Source organism: Puma concolor, chromosome D3, assembly GCF_028749965.1.
Source record: "Puma concolor isolate L17-30 chromosome D3, mPumCon1.1.hap2, whole genome shotgun sequence".
NCBI classification, from domain to species: Eukaryota; Metazoa; Chordata; class Mammalia; order Carnivora; family Felidae; genus Puma; species Puma concolor.
The window spans coordinates 4,821,030-4,844,047 of NC_141678.1; the positions used below are offsets into that span (position 1 = coordinate 4,821,030).

At 49.9% G+C, this 23,018-nt stretch overlaps 1 protein-coding gene and 1 pseudogene across 2 annotated transcripts in view; one reads left to right on the forward strand and one right to left on the reverse strand.

Annotated features, from left to right (window-relative positions):
* Positions 1 to 262: 262 nt before the first annotated feature.
* On the forward strand, positions 263 to 369 carry LOC112870551 (U2 spliceosomal RNA; annotated as a pseudogene).
* A 3,006-nt stretch (positions 370 to 3,375) lies between these two features.
* Positions 3,376 to 23,018, reverse strand: part of LOC112870147 (transmembrane protein 132B) — a 369,365-nt gene continuing 349,722 nt past the window's right edge. For both annotated transcript variants that reach the window (XM_086681441.1, XM_086681442.1), the window contains exons 6-9: positions 15,765 to 15,970; positions 11,886 to 12,156; positions 9,680 to 9,871; positions 3,376 to 8,756 (exon numbers count right to left, since the gene is read on the reverse strand). In XM_086681441.1, the coding sequence (XP_086537567.1) occupies positions 7,608 to 8,756; positions 9,680 to 9,871; positions 11,886 to 12,156; positions 15,765 to 15,970 (1,818 nt within the window). In that variant the 3' untranslated portion in view covers positions 3,376 to 7,607. The remainder of the gene's footprint in view (positions 8,757 to 9,679; positions 9,872 to 11,885; positions 12,157 to 15,764; positions 15,971 to 23,018) is intronic.

Consider the following 23,018-nt stretch of genomic DNA (forward strand, 5'->3'; position numbering starts at 1 on the left):
AGAGAGAGAGAGAGAGGGAGACAGAATCCGAAGCAGGCTCCAGGCTCTGAGCTGTCAGCCCAGACCATGATGTGGGGCTCAAACCCATGAACCGGGAGACCATGACCTGAGCTAAAGTTGGACGTTTAACTGACTGAGTCACCCAGGCACCCCAACGGAGCTATTTCAACACGCACTTTAGACAGAATACTTCCCCCAGGGCACAGAGCAAGCCTCTTTCCCTTGGAATCTTGCTCTCATATTTAAATAGGGCATTCTTCTCATCGCTTCTCGGCCTTTTGGCTAAGATCAAGTGTAGTATCTGTTCTTATCAGTAAATAGGGCATTCTTTTCTCTAATTCTCAAGGTCATGGCCAACAGCCATCCTCAAGACCCTGAAGACACAGCTAGCTGCCTCTATGCCAGACGTAACGTCTTCTTAATACCCTCTCCTTTGAACACCTATTTGAAGATGAGGTAATTTCCTGGAACCTACCAATTGATTGTTTTACTATAACAAGGAATCATCCAACACGTTTTATTTCTTCATTTTCAAAATGTTTGGAAGTGCCTTTACAGATATGTTAAATATACTGAGAAACATATACAACAGATCATACTGAAAACCGTAATATGAGAAAGACATTATACAACCAAAAAAGTATATAGAAGCACAATGTTATCACAGCATGCTCTGTTTATAATATTGGGCGTGTCCCAGGCAAGAAGAACCCAGCTCAGAAAGATAGAAAGTAGGGGATAACACCTTTTTTATTCAAATGCCAGACAAAATATCCCCGCTGTTGCCCGGAAGCCACCCGGAAGTGAGCTGTGTGGGTCTGGCCACTCACTGCGCTCTGCGGCCCAGATCAGATCCTCCTGCCTGAGAAGGGTCTGGAATTGGGCAACTGACAGGTAATTGTGAGCAAACAGCATGCTCTTTAGACACATGTTGTAGGTAAGCAGCATTGTAAGAATTGTTTGCCACAGGGAGACAGACATGATCCCCCCACCCCCCGCAAGACCACAGATCTGCTGTATGATCCCCACTGTCATTCACATTTGTCTTACAGCCAACTGGGGTGATCACTTATTCCTTCATTCTCCACTCCTGACCTTCATCGTTTTGGCATTTGTTTCAACCCACGATGATGCCTAGAACATCAACTGTCATGGGGGGGGGGGGGCTGGGGCGGGGGTGGGCAACAGATTTGTTCCTGGAATCTGCATTGAATTTTAAATTGGTGTTCAAAATAAGGCTCCCAGTAGACGACAGCTATGGGGAAAGTCACCCACTCGGTGGTCTGTGCCAAGAGGAAGCACTTTGGTCTCTCCCTTTTGGTGAGTCTTGGCATCTTTGGGGATGTGAACTGGCAGTGGTAAGCAAGTTACTGCACCAGACCAACTGAGACAGTCAAAGGTCCCACACAAGTTTACAAATGTGCCAGTAGAAATGCACAGCTAGAAGAGTGGGCTACAGTGGTGAGTACTTGGAAGGGTGTGCTTACCAGTGCCTGATGGGTGCCCCATGTCAGCCTAAAATATCCATGGGATTACAGTATGTTTGCCCTATGTGGGAATGTACCCAGATAAAACAGAGATCCTACAGTGGTTATGACAAAGAAAAAAAAAAAAAGGCACACTCTCCAAGGAAGCATCTCTAAGTGAAGAAACTACATTATACAGGCAGTGTCTACACTGGCATCGGTGTTATTTAGCAAGTCAGATTCCTACAAAGGAGGTAATCATAAAGTAGCAGATTATTTCAGCTCCAACCTTATAATGGTGCATGCTCTTTGGCCAAAGGAAGAAAAAAAAAGAAGAGTCAGGTCAACAGTGATTTAATCCATCCTAGAGAAGTAATATTTTCAAATAGAGCAGTCAGTATCACATGGACCCCGAATTCCAAAGCAACATCCATCTCTCTGTTTGTAAAGTGCTTGTCCCAACGGGCAGTGGTAGATGCATAAAAAGACCACCTGTCTCTTGGCTTCTCCAGGTTCTAAAGAGATTTCAACCCCCAAGATAAAATTAAATGGTTTCATCTTCAACAACTGACTGAGGGCAAGAATTAAAGCCAAAGAAATCATGAAGGCATCTCATGGAACTTAAAGATTGTCCAGTTTGGACGGCGTGATCACTTTCTTGGCCTGGGTGGGGAGGGCCATTGTCCTATTGGACTTGAACTGTTATTTCCCATCTGGAAAGTGACAGTGTCCTGCTCACCTTGAGTCATAGAAGTGTCTATAAACACTAACTCTGGTTACAATGCTTCTGCACTTTCTTGTACTTTTTCACATTTCTAAAAGCAAACAGCTTTCTAGAACCAATCTAAATTGTGTCAAACCATAAAGAAATTAAATTAGGCATTCAGGAGTCCAATACCCCCAAAACTTGAAACGCAGCATTTGCATTTTGCACACGCTCAAAAGTCCCTTTATGAACCTCATTTCAAGCTCCTTTTTCTTTTTTCCTTCTCTTTTAGAAGCCAACTGTACTAACTGTATGCATGCACTTTGGGACCAGGGGAGAGCCTGCGGGGTCCGTGGCTCCGTCCTCCCATGTTCCAAGGATGAGGTCTAGGAGGAGGGGGTCGGTGAGAAACATTTGCCCAGAACATGGAAAATCCTCCACACCTGGGAGAGCACCTGGGCGCATCGGATGCCTGCTACTCCACAGATTCGATTTCACAAGCCAACCCCATGTGTATACCCAGTGCCTCAAAATGATGTCTGCAGAGCCCATTTAGAGGGCATTTATCGTGACGTGTCAAGTTACTGCCAGAGTGGTATCCCCTCCTCCTGAATGCAAGGGACGACATTTGCCAAAATACCAAACATGATGCTGGCAGTGTCGGGAAGGACACACATGCCAACTGAGGAACTTCGGGGGCTCGGCAATGCCTGGCCAGCAGTCAGCTGAAATGCTTACGTCAACCTCCCAAGCAGGAGCCTGACAGTCTTGTGTTTTTCTTATGTCTCTAGAGCTCTGCCCGTTCTGGACCCTCAGCACCCAGCCCCAAACACATACACACAAGGGAGCCATTGACAAGGGAAGACCAGAAGGGAGACTGAGGTCAGGGGCCACTGCATCCTGCACGTCAGCACTGACTCCAAGATGGCGTGGCCCTCGACAGGGACGTGAGCGCCACAAGCCCACCTTCTAAGATATCCCGGAATAAGTGTCCCCCAGCTGGGAAAACAAATGAGAAGCTTTCCAAAGGTAAAAGCTGTTTGCAACTTTTAAGAAACATTTTCTTTTGGTTTCCATTTATTGCTGTATCAAATGTATTAAAAATCTCTGGCTAAGAAGAAAAAATATATATGAGAAGAGTGAATTCATACAGAGGCTGAAATTGAAGAGGGAATATGTGCATAAAATAAGGAAACAACCGAAGAATGTTTAAGTGTTTATTTTCACGTTAAAAATGATGAGTTACCCTGTGGTTAGAATATACCTTTATGCTGGAAAATGTAGTCACTTTTATCTGAAGTATTTTCAGGAAAAAAAAAAAGAGGAAAAAAATCCAGAAGTAATGAAGAGTAAGATCAAAATCTTCTAGCAGATTCCACCCGTGATGCCACCATGAGCTATGCCCTCTCCAGGCAGCGGTCCTAACCAGCGCCCCGCGGGAGGTTAGGCCCGGTGTTTTCCCCACCATCGGTTTGGATATTTTTGAGCAGGGATGTCTGTACATTTAAAAGCTACAGCATTGCATGCTTTTATTATAAAATGTATTTATTCCTGCGCACTTCTCAGCACCCCGGGGAACTGCCTCTGTTACATACAAAAATATCTGCTTTCCGTATCTTAGCATAGCCTTTCCACCACCCATCCCGTCCGTTCCTTCACATAACAGGTGATACTCGGTACATCACACATGTATACTGTTGACGGAGGAGACGGCTAGTGAGTTTATAAACCATCTGTCGTGTCATTTACAGAGACGAGCATGAAGGATTGAAGCCGTTTGTGAGATGATCCGAGTAGAAAACACAATGGTCCTGGTGATATGGAGGAAGCAGGTGCAACCACTCTGTGTGGTCGTTGAAGGGGGACTGCTTAGTTCTCTGACAGAGCCTTGGCTGGTCCCAACACCCCACCATGGGAAGACGCCTTTCTAAAAGGGTGAGAAGAGGGTGCAAACAACAAAATGCACAAAGGCAGACTTCCTAAAACTTAAAAATCAGCGAAGTACAAGGTACCTGTCTACGGATGTGGCAATGGTACAGAAATTAATCCGTGTTTTCCCTGCATTAACGTTCATACACAGAAACGCTCTGCCTGGAGTTTAAGTCTGGGAGCTTACCCTGGCCAGGGCGCAACACAAAACAGTTAGGAAGTCAGTTAGTCCTCTGCTGGCACGTGCAGAGTGTCCCGAGGTTTGCTGGGTGGCGCCCTTCAGGGAAACTTGACGTGTCTCTGGCTTTCCCTCCGATGCAACCCCGTGTGCTCACACCGTGCTTCTGTCTTGCGGCAGCCGCTCCTCAATCCCTGGGTGTGGCGTGGAGAGCAGCACATCTGGCCGCTGGGAACACTGGTCTCACCCTCCCCCGTTCTAGGTGGCCCGGTCCTCGAGGGTGCCTGGGCCGCCCTCCCTGTGACCCGCGAAGTTCCCAGCCTGTGTCCCAAGGCTTGCTGGTGTCCGCCTCGGGGGTCGGAGGGAGGTCTAAGCATTCGCTTCTTGGGGAGAGGAAGGGACTTTATCAATGCTGTTCTGTTCAGGTTATTACACCGATCAGTTGGATATGTCAGCTATAAAAACCTGGAAAATCCAGGCACATGCAGGTCCCCAGGGAACTGTATTTCAAGGTTTCATGATTTAGGTCTGTTCCCCATCTAAGTTTAGATATGTAGAGGCATAGTTCCTATTCATTTTAAATGATCTATTGGAAATCAGGCAGGTATAATCCACGGCTGCTGGTCAGCGGGAGATATTTAGAACAAAAAGAACTTCACTGAAATCCCGGATAGCGGAATGATGCCCGTGGCAAATCGGGGGACCGCGGACCATGCTGGTTCCTGCTACATACTGTTCTCTCTGGCTCTTCACTACCAACACACTCATGTACGTATGTATGTGTGCGTGCGTGTGAGCGTGTGCTGTGTGGTAAGAGGGACCCCTCCTCCATGACCTTCCATTCGACTTTCACGTTGAACTGAATTTGAACGGAAACGGACAAAGGAGACTGTGCAGAGAGCCTGGATCACCCACGGGAGGCATCTTCAGGACCGCGGACAGCTCCCGACTCCTGAGAACTCTGACGCGTTCTATGTTCTAGTGCCCCAGAGTTTGCGCTCTGCCCACATCAAAGGCTCAGACCCCAGGGAATGCTCTGATTTGCAAGCTTGTCAGTAACGCTAATCATGGCAATGGTAACGTCCTCCTTCCTTTCCAGATCACCCCCCTGCCAGAGCCTCACTGCACCAGCGGGGGCAGCCTGCTGTGTGAGAATGTGCGGGAGGCTCCCTATACCAGCTGAATGTCCTCCGTTTCAGACATGAAATCCCCATTATTTTGGGGATTTTGCTGAAGATCCAAAGGGAGAGAAAATTGAGAACGTCTTACAGAAGGAGTGGGGCTCATTTCGACAGCTATGCTGCATTAGCGTGTGAACTTCCTTTTGGCCTCCCCGGCTAGCTCTGAGCCACCTCCCCTGCCTCGAACCCCTGGTGACAGTCTCCCCGGGCTCCCTGAGGTGCCCTTCCTGCCAGACGTCAGCCATCTCTTTGCAAACTCCCTCTGAAGCTAACGCCTGGGTCTCCTGGCTTCGTTCACCCACCGAGTTGAAAGATTTTTTTGCAACTTTACCAGCTTCACTCCTCAACCCCCAACTTAAACACAAGATCAACTGAACACTGGCCTCTCAATATCAGGTCCACGTCCCTGGTAACGTATGCACGGTTTACAAACCCACCGCAGTGCTGTGGGCAGGAGGCACAGGTCAGAGGAGGCTGGGCTGTCCTGCCCCCCACGCACGGAACGCTTCCCAACAACAACCGAACGCCTCTCATTCTAACAGCTTGCTCAGCAGTCATGAGGAGTCAAGAAACCGCTTCCCCACGCCTTTGCTGCCCTGGACTTTAAATTTCTATTTCCTAGGGACGTAAGTGGCACCAGAAAGCTCGGAATTGGTGGCCTAGTGCACTGTCCGTCTTCACCTCTATCCCATCTCAGTAGAATGTTCTTGTGAGTGTGAGAAATTCTAATCTAACCTGAAATTCTTGCTTTGCTTGAAGCCGTTCATGCAATTCCTTGAAAAATATTTTTGTATTTAAAAATTATGCAGGGGGCCATGCTTTTTTTTTCCTATTGCCACTTTGACTTTCCAATAGCTATGGTTTTTTCAGCATAACCGCTTAAACTCTTGAACGGCCGTTTATTTTATGCTGTTTGGGGGCAAACCCATTGCTTTTCTCCATCAGAGCACACCCTGTATAGGTTTTATCTCTGCCAGAGTTGCGACTGATGGGTTTTGGGGGGTAAGGGTTGGGGGTCATTGTACGGAAGGATTTCTACATATTGCTAAGTGGAGACATCACTCTACTTTCAAATTGTTGTGGTGGTTGTTCCAGTAAAATGGAAGTTTAATCTGAATGCATTTCCCATGCAATTTCCTTTCTGTGTATATTAGTTTAAGATTTTGATTTCCATTTGGATAACACATTGCGTTGACCAGAAAGCACCAGTATAATGACAAACTATTTCAGGGTCTTTTCTAAAGCCCTCAGAAATGCACTCCAGGGATTCCCCGTGAATCTTCCACAGGCAGAAGATACAAAATAAATGTGGTTGACAAGTGTTCACCAAAGTTTTTAAGCTTCATATAGAAAACTGTAAAGAGATGGCCCTCCCTCACGGTATATTAATATTTTGTGTAAAACCCCATGTCCCCAGTCCTGATACAAGGAAGCTTCACAACCAAGAGAAGGAAGGACATTGTGAGGATAAGTTTCTCAGATATGGCCCCTTAGGTAAGGAGTGTGGAAAACTGGAGGACACCTGACGTCCTGCACGGACGCGGCAAACGTCAGCGACTCAAACTCATGTGTAAATCAAACATCTCAGAGAGAAGACCACAACTGCTTTTCTTCATGTTTCAAAAAGAATTCCAGAGGCCAAAGGAAACCAGGTGCAGGTGCAAATGTATATAAAAATAACGAGCAGCGCTCATAACAAATAAGGGCGGCTACATTCGGCATCTTTCGCGTACGTCCAATCTCGGGCCAAGGGCAAGGAGTGTCCACTGTGCTTTAAAAGTTCTAGGAATAGAAAAATCAACACCCAAGCCTTTTCTAAATCCACACGGCCGTTTGTCGCGAGATGACTAACAACGTCTGTGGGGTCAGGTTTATTGTATTTGAACTGAGCTAGTATCAGGCTGCAGATACTACTGTTGTCTTAGAACTTCTCCAGGATCTATGTGTGGCCGCTTTAGAGACATTTCCCGGCTTATCACCCAGCTGCTGTAGCTCTCCGGGCCTCTGACACCTGCTCAGAAAGGGATCCCTCCCAGACCTCCACAAGTTAACCTTTGTTAAATCACCCCCTATTGCTGAACAAACTCACTGCTCCACCGTTCAAAAAACAGAAGGCATAAAGGTGAATACAAACGTAAGAAAGGAGTTCACATCTGGTCTTGCAGCCTTTCCATATAGTCTCTAAGGTCCCGGGGGCCCCCCAGCCCGGTGTCCTGACAGACCCACTTGATGTTATCCTCACTGTCAAACAGGATGGAGTTGGTGTATGGGCCACCGTCCTCCGGGAGGATGGTGGTGTAGGAAGTAAACTTGACTCTCTTCCTCTTTGGGCCCGATGGGTTTATAGGCTCACTTTTAATGTCTTTGTCATAGACATAGTCAGAGGGTCTGAGTAGTTGACTATGGAAAGTCTTCTGGGAGCCGCCGTTGAGAAGGAAGTTCCTCTCCTCGAACTGCAGCCCCCTGTCTATCATGGTTGTGCACTCCTCCGACGGGAGGGTGATGTCCACGGGGTTTTCCAGAAGTTCTACTTCATTCCCAAGCCAGACCCAGTCATGGGAATGGGGGATGTTGCCTTGTTCGCTCACAGCGAACCTTTTGTGTCTGTATTTCCAAGCAAATGCCACACAGTTGATTAAGAAGACCAAAATGGCCAAGCAGAAGACACAGAGCAGAGCGTACATGCCGATCTCCAAGTCAGTTAACCCCCTTGAGGTCACTGTAAGGTCACTGGGATTATTGGGTTCTGGTAACTTCCCTTGAGTGGGGAAGCTTGTGAAGGAGTCTGGACCACCACTCTTGAGCAACTTCTTATCCTTTCCTTCCAGGGGGTACTGTGGGGTTGTGCTTTTGTTGCTACGTTCCTCTTGGCCAACAGAGGCGCCATGTTGGAACCACTCCTGAACCGCTCTCTCCTGGTTTCCTTCACGCTGTATGGAATTACTGAAGTGGTCTTTGTATTCCCGACTGATGCCCTCGATATCGTTGGTGCCTCCTAGGTGCTCATCAACATTTGGTTCAAATTTGACCTTGACGTTTCCTTTACCCACGGCAAGAACACTCTTCCTCTTGGTCTTCTGACAGGGTTCGCTAATCATCATCTCTAATTTAATCAAGGGACCTTGCCCTTCACCCTGTGCAACCACAACCGGCCACTTGGACTGAAGGTTTGCCTGGACAGACACCACCATTTCATCCAATGAGGACACAGTAACTGAAAAATCCTTGGGATCATAAATGTCTAATGGTGTCACCGAACCATCACTGAACAAAATCCAAGAACTGACTATTGCTTCCTAAGAAAAATGAAACCAAAGCATTATGTTATAATCAGGTTCCTTCAAATTGCAAACATAAATACGACTTCCTATATAATATCATTTAAATATACAGATGGAGAAAAATAAACTTCTATGGTTTAAATCTTGAACTGTTCCTGGCATGCCTTGAACTGACATCAATAACATACTACTGCTCCACTGATATGCGAAGCAAATAATATACTTTAATGAATGCATTAAGGTGCATATTAATTTATTGCATGCCGCACAACAGAAGTTGACTTTGACCTTTCTAAAAAACATTTCGAAAGATCAGGCAATTTATCTGAATCAAGATCAGGTGCAACTAATCAGGCTACTGCTCCAGATAATATCGCTTTGAACATTCTTTATTAGGAAGCCAGTGCTGATGAAGCGAAACGCGCACTGGGTAAGGAGCCTGGGGAAAGATGCCTTATGGGAAGGAGCTCACCGGAAAGGCACAGCACCCTGGTGTCTTTATAAACACTCGTTATGAGTTTAAAGATGGAGGAGAGCTTCAGAGTTCGCAATGACCATAAACGGTAGCGATTTGGGGCCCATCAGCCACGCGTGTTCAAGCAGCTGACGTGGAATTTCCAAGTATCAAAACCACCTGCTTTGGCAAATGGAAAAACCTGTGATCCTATGGTCACGGGACAGCAGAGTGTGCCAAGCACAGATAAGGCTGCTGCAAAGCGAGTGGAGTATGGACGCATGGTTGACGTATAAAACCATGAATGAGGAAAACGTATCTAAGTCGCTGGTATTTTTCTCGAAAAAAGGCAGGGCCATCTGGATAAGAAGCAGGAAGGAGCTTCACGGACCACCCATCCTAGCTTCAACTGATGCCCTCTGCAGATGCGCGGGGGAGGGAAGTGGTCTCAAACGACCGGGACAAAAGGACTCTGGGATCCCACCTGCTGCGGGGCTCGGAGAACGTCCTGGGCAGCCACCATCGAGACAATGGCTCTTTTGTCCGTTCTGTGAGGCTTCAGGGCAAGAGACAAGCCAGCCACCAGCTGCACGCCCAGGTCGGCGATGGTGACGCGGTCATCCAGGACGATCACCGTCTTCTCGGCCAGGATGGAGTCAGAGAGCGGGGAGAGGACCTTCAAAGGAAGCGACCAAGCTCCAGTGTGTGCTCCACTCAGTGGTTTTAAACTCCTAACTGACCTTTTCCATCAGCGTGTTCCCTCAGTTGTCTGCCAAGTGAGTGCGCTTGGAGAACTCTGTAGGGAAGGGTTATGCTATGGTCCAGTGACACTCGCCAACTGGAGGAGTTTGACAAACATCATGTTGGTCCATTTCCTTGCCTTTGACTCCTGCCGTGACAACCACAGTGTATTTTCTGAGAAGAGCTCAATTTCACATAGAGACAAGAGCTCAAAGTTGCCCACCCTGGGACCAGGCACTCAAAGAGCAACGGTTTCCCAACAACTAATATTTAGATGTGAAAATGGCGGAATGGGCCATCTTCTCCTGCTCACATCCTTCCAGTGGGCACTTAGCTGTGCACTATGGGACAACAGTGACCGTGGTGTGGGCCACTGTGTCACCCCTGGAGAGACCACGTAAGCCAAGTGGAGGAGGGATTGTTAACGTACTGAGAAGTCACTCCTTCTAATTTACCATCTAGTCTGCAACCAGTGGTGCTTAGCAAATGGACAGGAACATCCAGCAGGCAGAATTTCCAGAACTGCCCCCCTCCCCGCCGCCCCGAAGATGTCCTCACTAAATTCTCAAACCTGGGAATGTGATGAGAAATCACTTCTCATGATTACGTTGGCGTTTCTACGGCAGGTGCACCTTCAGACAGGGAGCTCATCCTGGATTATCCGGGGGGGTGGGGTGTAATGAACATCACAAAGGTTCAAAGTGTGAGAAGGATTTGACCCAGCTATTACTGCTGATGGAGGGACCACATGAGACATGACGTGGGTGGCCCCTCTGGGAGCAGTGAGTGGCCCCTGTTAACAGTCCACGAGGAAACAGACTCCTCAGTCCCACACCCGTGAGGGACTGCATTCTGCTAACAAGGTGAATGAGCTGGGAAGCAAATCCTTCCCAAAGCCCCCAGAGAAGCCCAGCCTGGCCATTACCTTCACCGCAGCCTTGTGATAGCCTCAGCAGAGAACCCAGCCCAGCTCTCGTCGACTCCTGACCTACAGAACTGAGTTCATAAATGAGGCGTGCTTTGAGCCGCTCGTTTTGTGATAACGTGCTACGGAAGAATAATACAAAATATTGCACGTTTCACCCAGTTTCGTCAACATTGGCCGTGGCACCACCTAAAATATGACTTAATTAACTACGAGTGGTAACACTTTACATTTTTGCTAGAAAACGTGCTGCAGCATCTCTGCATAATTATGCCATTCAAACTGACCGGGAAAATAGTTTTACTCTTACTCTAGTAAAATACAGAGCACTTCGTTGTGGATTTTTAAATTATTTTTAGTGCAAACATGTTATTTAAGAATTTACTGTCCACGGGGCGCCTGGGTGGCTCAGTCGGTTGAGCGTCCGACTTCAGCTCAGCTCGTGATCTCACAGTTCGTGGGTTCAAGCCTCGCATCGGGCTCTGTGCTGACAGCTCGGAGCCTGGAGCCCGATTTGGATTCTGTGTCTCTCTCTCTCTGCCTCTCCCCGACTCATGCTCTGTCTGTCTCTCTCTCTCTCTCTCTCAAAAATAAACATTAAAAAAACTTTTTTTTACTTTCTGTCCACTGTTCAAAGTGTAACATATAGCTAAGTGGTTAACCCTCAAGGTTACGAAAATAAAACTAGTTTTCTCGGGTTTGACCGTCTTCTATTAGTGGTATATGAAGAGTAAATTATCGTTCTGGGGGAAAGGTGGCTTCCACTGTGCGTTTAATTTAGCTTTGGCGGTAAAAGAGATTAGGGATTTTTTTTTCCCCTCAACTCTCCCTGAAATGCAAAAATTAATTTAAGTTAGATTATGAAAATTGGTGAATGTTCTACGGCCGGTCATGATTCTCTTGTGCGTGTGCACACGCACGCACACACACACACCTGCCCGGCGCCATCTACCTGGACGCTCGTCAGTACAGACTGGGGCTGGGGCTGGGGCTGGGGCCCTGGCAAGGAGTGCGTGGCCCGTACCTGCACGGTGGTTATCCCCGGCTCCCGGCCCACCAGGGTCCTGCCGCCCTGCAGCTGCGCAATCCTTGGTTCCTCCACCTTCATGAAATCCGTCACCAGGTCAGTGATGTCAAACTGCCAGTCGGGGCCCAGCATGTAGCTCAGCTGACTCAAGTCGGGCGCCTCGGCCACAAACTGGGTGAGGACACGCACCGTGGCGTGCTGGTACTGCAGGGAACAGCCTCGCCCCTTCTTCTCCTCGTCCTCCTCGTCCTCACTCTCCCGGGTGGGCCTGGGGACACAGACAAACCAGGATAAACGCCGCGGCCGTGGAGAAGCTTCGCACGCCTCGCCTTCCAGCTTCTCTGGAAGCGTCAGAACACGTGGCGTGGTTTTGCTACCCGCCAGGCCCGCGCACCATGGGTTCGTTCCCCGTCTGTTCCCTTTCGGTGGTCCCTGTGCACCTGCTTGGAGCACGGAAGGCGAGCGCCGCCCCTGCCTTCACGCGCCCAGCATGCGCCCAGCACCGCGGGATATGCTGCCCCCAAAGAGGCAGAGGTTGAGTCCCCGCCCTGCCTTCTGGAACTCTGTGGTTTGAAACTGTCCCCGCTGCGGGAACCGTGAGGTCCCGGGTCAGAAGAGCTGCTGGGCCCAGTTTTCACTCCTCACGGGAGTCCCACACAGGCCCAGGCAGCGAGATTGGCTGCCCCCCCTGCTCCCTACAGGGGTGCGGTCAGGTGTGAGCGGGGGAGGATGGCCCCTGAGGATGGCTCAGCCCTGTCTCCTGGCTGGCCCTGGACAGGGAGACCAGAGTGCCCTTTCTCACCCCCTGGCCCACCCGTGGCACTCAGTCACAGAGCTGCTGAGGGGTTCCTGTGGGAATCTCAGGCGCCCTGGCTCAGAGGACCTCAACTGCCGCCCCGCCTGTGCACGGCCCCAGGGGAAAGTCCTCGATGGCTCTGCTATTCCAGGACCTTCCCCTCGAGAGGAACCTGTCCTGTGTGCTTTTGCGAGAGCACCTTGCTTGGTGAAGGGTCTACGACCGTGGGCAGACAGGGGTGGCAGGGGAGCCAGGGGCTGTAATTCACTCACATCGAGTCAGCCCTACTATGCGCTGGGTCTGGGTCTACCCACTCACGGGATCATAGCGCTGACAGGGCTAGCCATCTAGGGGCGGGGTCCACGCCCAGGCTGCTGTGCCCCTCGGTGCCCTCTTCCTCCTTATAGTGACCTCCCTGCATCTTCAAAACAGCCATGAAAGAGGTTCCTATTTCTACACGAAGCCGCCGAGGCTCGGAGTGCTTAATACACGGCCTGGACAGCTGGTGATCAGCAAATTTACAGAGTTCCGTTTGACTTCGGAAACCCACCTTCTTTAAAATGTACCCTCCTGCCTCCCTGAAAGGTCTGGGAACCATGTGGAAAGGAATGGTGTGTAACCAGCATCCATAAAGAAGCATGTTGTGGTTTCCCAAAGCGAGGAGTAAACATCTGTGCTGGTAAGTGAGCTGGTTTTAGTGGCAAAGGGACATATCACCAAAAACACGCAATGACATTGCGCAAAGTTATTCCCATTCTACTTTTCAGTCCTTCCGATTTGATCACGGGGAAGGAAGGTCTCTGGGGGCTGGGCTGTCCCTGAAGCTTATCTGACACTTGCTGGTCGACTCATGAAAGACCAGCTCAGCCAGGGGCACCCTGGTGGTTCAGCTGGTGAAGCGTCCGACCCTTGGTTTCAGCTCAGGTCATGACCTCGTGGTTTGCGAGATGGAGCCCCACATCAGGCTCTGTGCTGACAGTGGGGAGCCCTCTTGGGATTCTCTCTCTCCCTCTCGCTCTGTTCCTTCCCTGTTCTCTCTTTCTCAAGAGAAAGAAACAAATTAAAAAAAAAAAAAAAAAGACCAACTCATACAAACAGCAGTATCTATACAGAATGTAACACCGACGTTTTCTTTTCTCTGCATTAATTTCTACCAGTTGGCCATTTTTGATAGTTATGTAAAATTTCCCTTAAGTAAGTGAATAAAAGCGAAAAAAAGAACAATATTAAGTATATATTACAGGTGGCATTCAAAAGGGGCAATATCATAAAAGTGGTGAGTGAATAAATGAAGTATTAGAAATACTGTATTAATCAAACCATTCTGTCATTTTGGGACAGATAGCATTCTATTTTTTTTTAAGTTTAAATTTTGGGGCACCTGGGTGGCTCAGTTGGTTGAGCGGCAGACTCTTAATTTTGGGTGAGGTCATATCTCATGGTGTGTGAATTTCAGCCCTGAGTTGGGCTCTGCACTGACAGCACGGAGCCTGCTTGGGATTCTCCTTCTCTCTCTTTCTCTCTCTCTCTCAAAAATAAACTTGAAAAAGGTTAAATTTTTCATTAATTAGAAATTCACTGTAAGTTAAAAAATCACGTACAGGGAGTTCTCATATGCTCTTTGCTCTGCTAACATCTTGCATGATCACAGTATAATCCCAAGACCAGGAAACGGACATTGGGACAAACCACAGGGCTTATTCAGATTTTCACAGTTTAACCAGTGCATGTGCGCGTGTGTGGTTCTATGCAGTTTTATCACCAGAGGATTCACGTGACCATAGCCACGACCGAAACACAGAACTAGTCCGTCCCCACGGGGATGCCCTGGGCTACCCCATGATAGTCTATGCAATCCCTAATCCACGGTGACCTCCAGTCTGTTTTCCACTTTCTAGATCATTCTACATGGGACCATGCAGTATGTACTGTCTTAAAATGCCGGTAAGGGTGTGAATGGAGTAACTAGCTGACATACATGTGGCTGCTGGGAGAGTGAAATGGTACATCCTCTGGAAAATAGTTCGGCAGTTTCTTCTAAAATTAACTACGCCCTTATCACGCAACCCAACAGTTACACCCTTGGGCACCTTCCCCAGAAAACTTATGCTCACACACAAGCTTGCACAGGAGGGTCATGGCGGCTCCATCCATGAGAGCCGCCACCTGGTGACAGCATGCGTGGCCTCCTGTGGACAATTCAGTACACTAAGACGATACCCCCCACGGATCACCCCTCAACAATACAACTACAGGAATGCTCGATACCACCAACAACTGGGGTGGATCTCAAGGACTTCTGCTGGATAAAAACAAGTCCATTCGAAAAGGTCACACACTGAACGGTACCACCTTCCCGCTAGAGAAACCTCTGCTTTCAAGGGCCACCTGGATACTCCCCACATCTTAATGTGTGGGATTAATTAATTAATTAATCAATCAATGGATTCAGCACTTTAATTCCATCTGTAAAATCCCTTCATAGACGTTCCAGGTTGGGGTTTGAGTGAACAGCCAGGAGGTGGGAATCTTACAGAGGAGTCGTCTTTAGAAGTCTGGGTACTACACTTTGTCATTTTGCCCTTGGGACAACTCTCTTCAGTGATATCGTCACCTCCAATTTATAGATGAAGAAACTGAGAAACAGAGAGGTTCATCAACTGGCCCAAGGTCACACAGCTCTACGTGGGAAAGCTCACAAGGGTGAAAACTTCAGCAGCTTCATGCGAGAGCCCACAACGTAACCCTTGCGCCAGGCTCCGCGGATGGAGGTCGACATTTATAAGCAGGGAACTGAAAACGAGCAGCACAGGAAGGAACGATGGGGAAGCGGGGAATAGAAACGCCTACACCCCGTGCTCTGTGCTTTGTGTGCAGCGCAACATTATACTGAGTCCCAGCAACTGTGCCACGAGCTGGACACTATCCGTATCTCCGTGAGGCCCTCCTCACGTCAAAGGCTTAGTACGTGCCCAAAGTCAGACCCCTCTGAGCCCCAGTCCGAGACCGCCGCGACCCCCTGCGGGCGCATCTTCCCGGGGATCCGGGTGCCAGGACTCGGCCCTCCCTCGGCTGCTCACCTTCTGTTGGAGGCCACGGGGACCCTCCATCCCTTGATCTGGCTCAGCTCCGTGTCCGAGATCTCAATCTGCAGGGGGAGCCTGGGCGCCCACACGGTCACTTCCAGCTGAGACGTGAAGTGCTGGTGGGTGAAGTTCACGGTCGTGTCCACTTTGCTCCTCACCTCCTTCCCGTTCACGAAAATGGAGTCACAGTGGTTGGAAACCTTTGGGAGAAGTGAGAATCTCGAGATGCATCCGGGAAAACACCGGCGGCAAGGAGGCAGAGAAAGTTTGCAAACTCTGATTTATTAGTCGCCGAGACAATAGCGTCTCATCTGTTGGTAATTCCAACAAAAGGTAATTTGTAGGCACTAATTGGCGACAAATACTGATAAACAGACTCCAAGAAAACCATTTTGCGTTACGAAATACTGACAAGTAAAACCATAAACATAATTTAATGGAGTTCTATAACCTTTGTTGCTTCTTTTGTGGGTTGTTTTTCCCCTCTACCTCACCTTCTTTATGTACTCAAACCACCACTAATCAAACCCCAGGTGCAACATATTTCACTTCACCATGTTTGAAGATGCATAAAAGGTAGCTTTAGAAAAACAACTTTATTCAAGCCATACAAACCAAGAAAGCTTGGCACTGCGTTAAAATCCTTGTAGGAAATACTCCCGAAATGGGGATATAATTATTTGTGCCCCCATTAAACTGCACTTTTGCAGACTGGAAGTGAGGATGTAGCATTTTGCTATGGGTTTTTGACTCGGCACCTGGCGGGGGGTGGGGGGGCACCCTCTTAACGTGCACGTGTTAGCAGGTTATGTATCGGACGATTTAAGCCTCTATCTCACTCCACCCCTTCCGGATAAACAAGTAAAATGTTGATGACGTCTCTCCTGGACCTTCCAGAAAATGTCACTGAGGTTTGTGGGTGGGGAGGGTGTGGAGGGGGCAAGGGTCACCTCCAGGTGCAGGGGACACCGAAACCAAGAATTCACCACAGAATCACAACAGCGAGGGGTCGACAGTCTCATTCTACAGGTGAAGGAGCTGAGGCCAGGGATGTGGTCCAAGTGGCTCGGGCCACACGCTGCTTTCGGGGTCCCACGTCAGTCTGAGCCACTGGTAGACCTGAGTGCCACCAGGCAGTGTGATGTGTGAGCCACAAACAAGCACTTACTTCTGACCTTGTCTTCCTCACCTGAGTCGGTACCCACAGCCCAGGCCTCCCTTCCGAGCCCCAGACGCTTGTGTCCCGAGCAAGGTCAGAAGTGCCAACTTCCAAACTCCAAGAGCAAACCTCCTTGTTGTTGTTGTTGTTGTTTTTTAATGTTTTATTGTATTTTTGGGAGAAAGACAGAGTATGAGCAGGGGAGGGGCAGAGAGAGAGGAGACACAGAACCCAGAGCAGGCTCCAGGCTCCGAGCTGTCAGCACAGAGCCCGACACGGGGCTCGAACTCACGGACCGCGAGATCATGACCTGAGCCAAAGTCGGACGCTTGACCGACTGAGCCGCCCAGGCGCCCCTTCAGCCATCTTTAAGTAGATCTGACCAAGGCCACTAGCAGAGACATGGACTGAAATCCCAGTGACACTGACTGGGTAACCCTGGTCCTCAAAGCAGTGAGCGGGGTGCTGCAGGGTGGCCGTGTCAAGCTGGCTCCTGTGAGGACTGGGAAGTCTGAAGTCTGTGCCCTCCAGGGACAAGGGAGAAGAGAAAGGCTGACGGGAGCAAATCAGCTGTCTCCAGGGGCATGCCCGAGGAATATAAATTGGCAGGATTGTACCCAGGATTTCGAAGAGAGCGAGACTTTCGATGAGAGCAGAAATAGAAGGTTAAAACTCGTTCTTACTTCAAGATCCCGTGACGCTGACACGATGCCGGGCCCGGCTGCCCTTCCCTCAGACACTCAGAAAGGGGTGGGAGCCCCATTTCAGAGAAACCGCTGGCTCAGGTGGACGGCACCGATTCTAGAACCTTCCCGGTCCTACCTCCTACAGAACAGACCTCAACCCTCCCGCATTTGTGGAAAATTCAGGTTCCCCTTGGCTCTGGCTTTCCACCCACCCTCATGCCCCCTGTAAATCACCTCAAAACAACACATCCCACCATCAGGAACGCACCTGTTTTGGAAACCGCGAGGCCCTTTCTGTGCCTAAGAAATAAAATCTCGACACAGTGACAGTCTATATACCCCTTCGGGGCTCATGCAGACTTCAACCTGCCTCATCGTTCAGGCAGTGAGGGATGGCCTGAGTGGACGAACTTAAATGAAGAATGTAACAACGTCAGAGGCCCTCGAAATGCACTTGGTTTCTTTCTCCTGGGACGTGCCTACCCTTACAAGAAAGTGTGTGTCACCGTCCTTGATTAACTCAATTAAAACAGCTCAGATGAGGTCGGTCAGATGAGGTCGGCGCCCTTACAAGAAGAGACCCCAGAAAGCTGAATTCCTTCCTCTGCTCCCTCACCTGAGAACAGCACCAGGAGAAGCGGTCTGTAAACTAGGGTGGGGGAGGCTCTCCCCAAACGCCCACACTCCGATCTCAGACTCCCCAGCTTTCAAAACCGCCAAGAAAGACGTTTGTTTGTGGATAAGCCTCATTATTTGTGGACTCCGTGTTCTCGAATTTACCTACCCCTCCCACCCCTGTCCCGGCAACGTGTGGAAGCTGGCGGGGCGTGAGCTCTGAGTCACCTGCCCCACGCACAGGCTCCCAGCGGCCGATGCTCTGTCCTCTTGTCTCAGCCCCTCACACACAGACGACCAGGGGTTGGACACGGGAGGGGGGCAGGGCTCCGGCTGGGGGGGCAGGTGCACGGGGCTCCAATCCCTGCGCTAGCTCCCGGTTAGTTGGGGGGTGCGGGTGGTTCAGGCAAGCCACTGCACGCTTCCCAACCTCATCCTCTCTTTTGCAAAATGAAGAGGCTCTCCCAGGAGGAGTTGTTTCTAGGATTCAAGACGACAGCCTACGGGAGGTGTGTATGCGTGTGTATCTCCCCCTGAAGGTTCAGTATTTGCTAATTCAGTGTTCGCGGGGACTTTTCCAGGACACGACTTGCGCGAATAACGCGGGCTGATTAGTAGGCACCTAGCGTTTGCCCCGGACCTCTCCGCCTGCGGCCTTCTCCCCTCTTGATGCGAGCCAGGCATCACAACCCTCACCCCACCTGCATCGAATCCTCGATAGAAAAGGGAGCGTCACGTGCGACGGCGTCGAGGGTACGTGCGCAGCAATGCGACCCTGGCCCAGGGCTCTTTCCTCCGCCCGCTCACACGTCGGGCCTCTCCCGCGACTTCCGAGGCACGCGGGACAAAATGCAAACTCGCGATTACAGTTTCTGGACGCGCCTCCCCCAGGCTTCCCCGCACACACCCCGCGCCCTGCACAGGCTCCCTCCTAGCCGGCCTACCTTCTCGCCCTGGGGCCCTCCCGGCTCATCCCCCCGCGCCCCCCCCCCCCCCCCCCCCGGCCCCCATCCCCTTCCTCGATCCTCGATCCTCCAGTGCCTGAGACCTGCGGGTCGCTCGCGTCTGAGGCACTTACGCCAACCCCTCTCCTTGCCAGTGACTGGTTTAGGGGAGGCCACGTGACACGGTTCCCGCCAATGAGGTGTGAGAAGCCGCCTGGGACACCCGGAAGGGTCTCCTTGCTCTGCGACACGCAGGAAGCTGCCCTCCTTGTCCTACCGGATGTCGTCACACCGCAGATGACGACGACGGGGACTGCAGCGGTGACCTCAGAGCCGGGAGGGAGCTGGCCAAGGAGCAGGCTGACACGGCGAGCAACGGAAGAACAGAAGGGCAGGAGGAACCGCATCCTGCGTCCGCTGGACGGACCACTGGACCAGCCCACCTGGAACCCCCACCCCTGGGACTGCTGGCACAGGTGATCTCCTCTCTATTGGGGTTAAAGCCGTTCAGTCCATGGTTTTTTTTGTCACTGGCCACCAAAAGCAGCATGCACTTTGCAGGATAGCCCAGATGTCACTCCACAGAAGGTATTGTCTGAGTCATTTCTTTTTTATTATTTAAAAATTTTTTAATTAAAAAGAGAGGCAGACAGAGTGAGGGCAGGGGAGAGACAGGGAGACTCAGAATCCGAAGCAGACTCCAGGCTCCGAGCTGTCACAGAGCCCCTCGCGGGGCTCGAACCCATGAACCATGAGATCAAGACCTGAGCCAAAGTCAGAGGCTTAACCGACTGAGCCACCCAGGGGCCCCTGAGTCACTTCTAATTTAAACTTGGCACCTGCTCGCCTGGTCACTCTGCATCCCCAGTACCCCATTCTCTGATTTACTGGGTGTGCTCCTATGTAGACTGTATTTACAATATTTCTGCATTATTTACAGCACATCACCCACAACACGCGTAGCGCTCATGTCCTATGGCTTAGACTGTACTGATTGCACTGGGTAGCTCTTAGCTATGCAACGCTGGACAATTTACCTTCCGATACTGATCCCTGTTGGAATGCTCCTTATTTTCTTGTTCTTCTCTGTTTCCCACCTGGAGGTGATCTGCTTGAGAATGGGGACCTGTCCCTCTTTTTTTTTTTTTAAACATTTAAACGTTTATTTATTTTTTGAAAGAGAGAGAGAGCAGGGGAGGGGCAGAGAGAGAGGGGCAGGCACAGAATCCGAAGCAGGCTCCAGGCTCCGAGCTGTCAGCACAGAGCCCAAGGCAGGGCTGGAACTCATGAACCGTGAGATCATCAACTGAGCCGAAGTTGGACACTTAACTGACTGAGCCACCCAGGAGCCCCTGGACCTGTCCCCTCTTAACCGCTGTGTCTCTACGTCTAGTACAGCGCATAGCAAACTGAGGTGTTCAGCAGACAGACACTCAATGGGAACGTGTCTCCACAGCTTCCTCTGGGTGCGGTTATCCCTGTGGCCCATGAGTAGCATGTCTGGGTAAGAAGGAGGAAGAGGTACCAAAGGCAAGGTTATCAGGTTAATAGCGTTCAGACAAAAGTTCGTTCAATAGATCGTGAGAGGAGACAGACCAGTAGAAGAAGCAAAGAGCAAAGCTGAGAAAGTTGCAGGTCAGAGATCTGATTAATTTGGATTCCCACTATGAATTTGGCCTTGTGGCTAGGACCTGAGATCTCTGTGTTATGCCACCCGTGTGCATCTGTGTCAGGAGGGGACCGGAGCACACGGCAGGATAAAGATCAGCCGGGTTCCCACCACCCATCTAAGTGATACCTTCAGGGCTCTCTGAGCCCCCAAAGGAACATCGAACACCAAATGCCATGAATCCTAATGTAAGGAGCTGGCGACAGGAAGGTGGACATTGGGAGCAGACGACCTGGGCCCCGTTCATCTGTGAGCATGTGCGAGATGGCTTGTAAATGTCATATTGGGAAGACTGTCTTCAGAGATTGATATTTCACTGTCAAATTACGCTTTTGCAGCTGCATTACTTTCAAGTAAGAGAGGAAAATACAGGCTCTCCGGATGAAAACAGGTTTCCTTGGGGGATCCTATAAGGTATATCATTGACTTCATTTCCTATTGACAAACAATTGAGTCTGTATTTCAGCCACCCTGTGAGTTTGCCACACTGTTGATCCTTCTGTGGAGAAGGATTGTGCATAAGGTTTCCCTCGAGACCCCTCTCCCCATGCCAACAAAGTGCGAGAAAGGAAAAAGCGTACAGGCAGATAGTATGTTTCTCACAATTCACACACACACACACACACACACACACACACACAGGGCTGAAATCCCGTATTAGGATCGGCAAAAGGAAATTAAGAAAAAAGCTTTGACGTTCTACTGTCATCTGAACCAAACCATTTGTATTTATTACCATGTTTAGCAAAATGCACTGTCTGAGGAACCATAGGTACTCAAAAAACATTTATTTTGCCAGGAGTTTTTACACTTCCAAGAAATACAAAAAGGAATGATAGCTATCATGTACTGACTGCTTACTAGGTACGTGTGTTGTTTTTTTTTTTTTAATTATTTAATGTTTTTATTTGTTTTTGAGACAGAGAGAGAGCATGAGCAGGGGAGGGGCAGAGAGAGAGGGAGACACAGAATCCGAAGCAGGCTCCGGGCTCCGAGCCGTCAGCACAGAACCCAACCGGCGCAGGGCTCGAATCCACAAACTGAGAGATCATGACCTGAGCCAAAGTTGGACGCTTGACCAACTGAGCCACCCAGGCGCCCCTCATGCGTTGCTTTTCAAAACCTTTACATATAGAAGTATACTCATTAAATCCTCCAAAGACTACATATGTTAGGTGTTTTGTCCCTGTAGCACGGATGGGGAAACTGAGGCCCAGGAGGGGCTGCTTCTCCAGGGATCAGAGCTGGTGAAGGGCAGAGCAGGGGGCTGCACTCAACCCCCCTGAATCAGGGGCTCTTCAGCACTGAGCGTTACCCCCCCACGGTCCTGCCCCCAAAAAGCAAGACCCAAATACGCACGCCAGGATTTCACGCCCACCTTACTGAGGTCTAATTTATGTTCCGTGCCCATTTCAAGGCACACTCGGAGGAGTGTGGTGCTGCACGCACCCATGAAACCACCACCACGCTCACACACAGAACATTCCCCTGGTCCCAGAAGAGAAGATCCCTTGTGCCTCTTTTTGGCCCACTGTCCCTGGCTCCAGGCACCACGGATGTGCTCTGTGGCACCAAGCATTAGGTACGGACTAGTTCAGACTAGCTTGATCATTATTAGTCCTCAAGTCCAGGGAGAGGGAGCCAGACTGAGGTCCTGAGACCAAGGTCCTCCATCAAAGCCTTCCCCCCTCACATCTGAACATCACTCCCCGTCCTCCGGGGCCAGACTGCGCACCTGTGAACCCAAGGGCACTAAACTTTCCAGCTCTGACATTCACCGTTCTGTCGTTTAGAGGATTCTGAGACAAGAGCTCAGGGCTACAGTGTATTTTGACATAATGTAACTCTTCTCTGCCTGAGATCCCTCAGCTGTAAAATAAGAATAAGTCATCCACTCATTTAACAAATGTTTACGGGGGTGGGGGGGCGCCCTGGACGGCTCAATTGGTTAAGTGTCCAACTCTTGATTTCCGCTCAGGTCATGATCTCACAGTTTGTGAGTTCGAGCCCCGTGCTGGGCTCTGCGCTGACAGTGTGGAGCCTGCTTGGGATTCTCTGTCTCCCTGTCTCCCTGCCTCTTTCTCTCTCAAACATAAATAAATAAACATTAAGAAAACAAAGCAAGTGTTTCGTGAATATCATCTAAGACCTGGGAATTGTCCTCAGTGTTGGGGA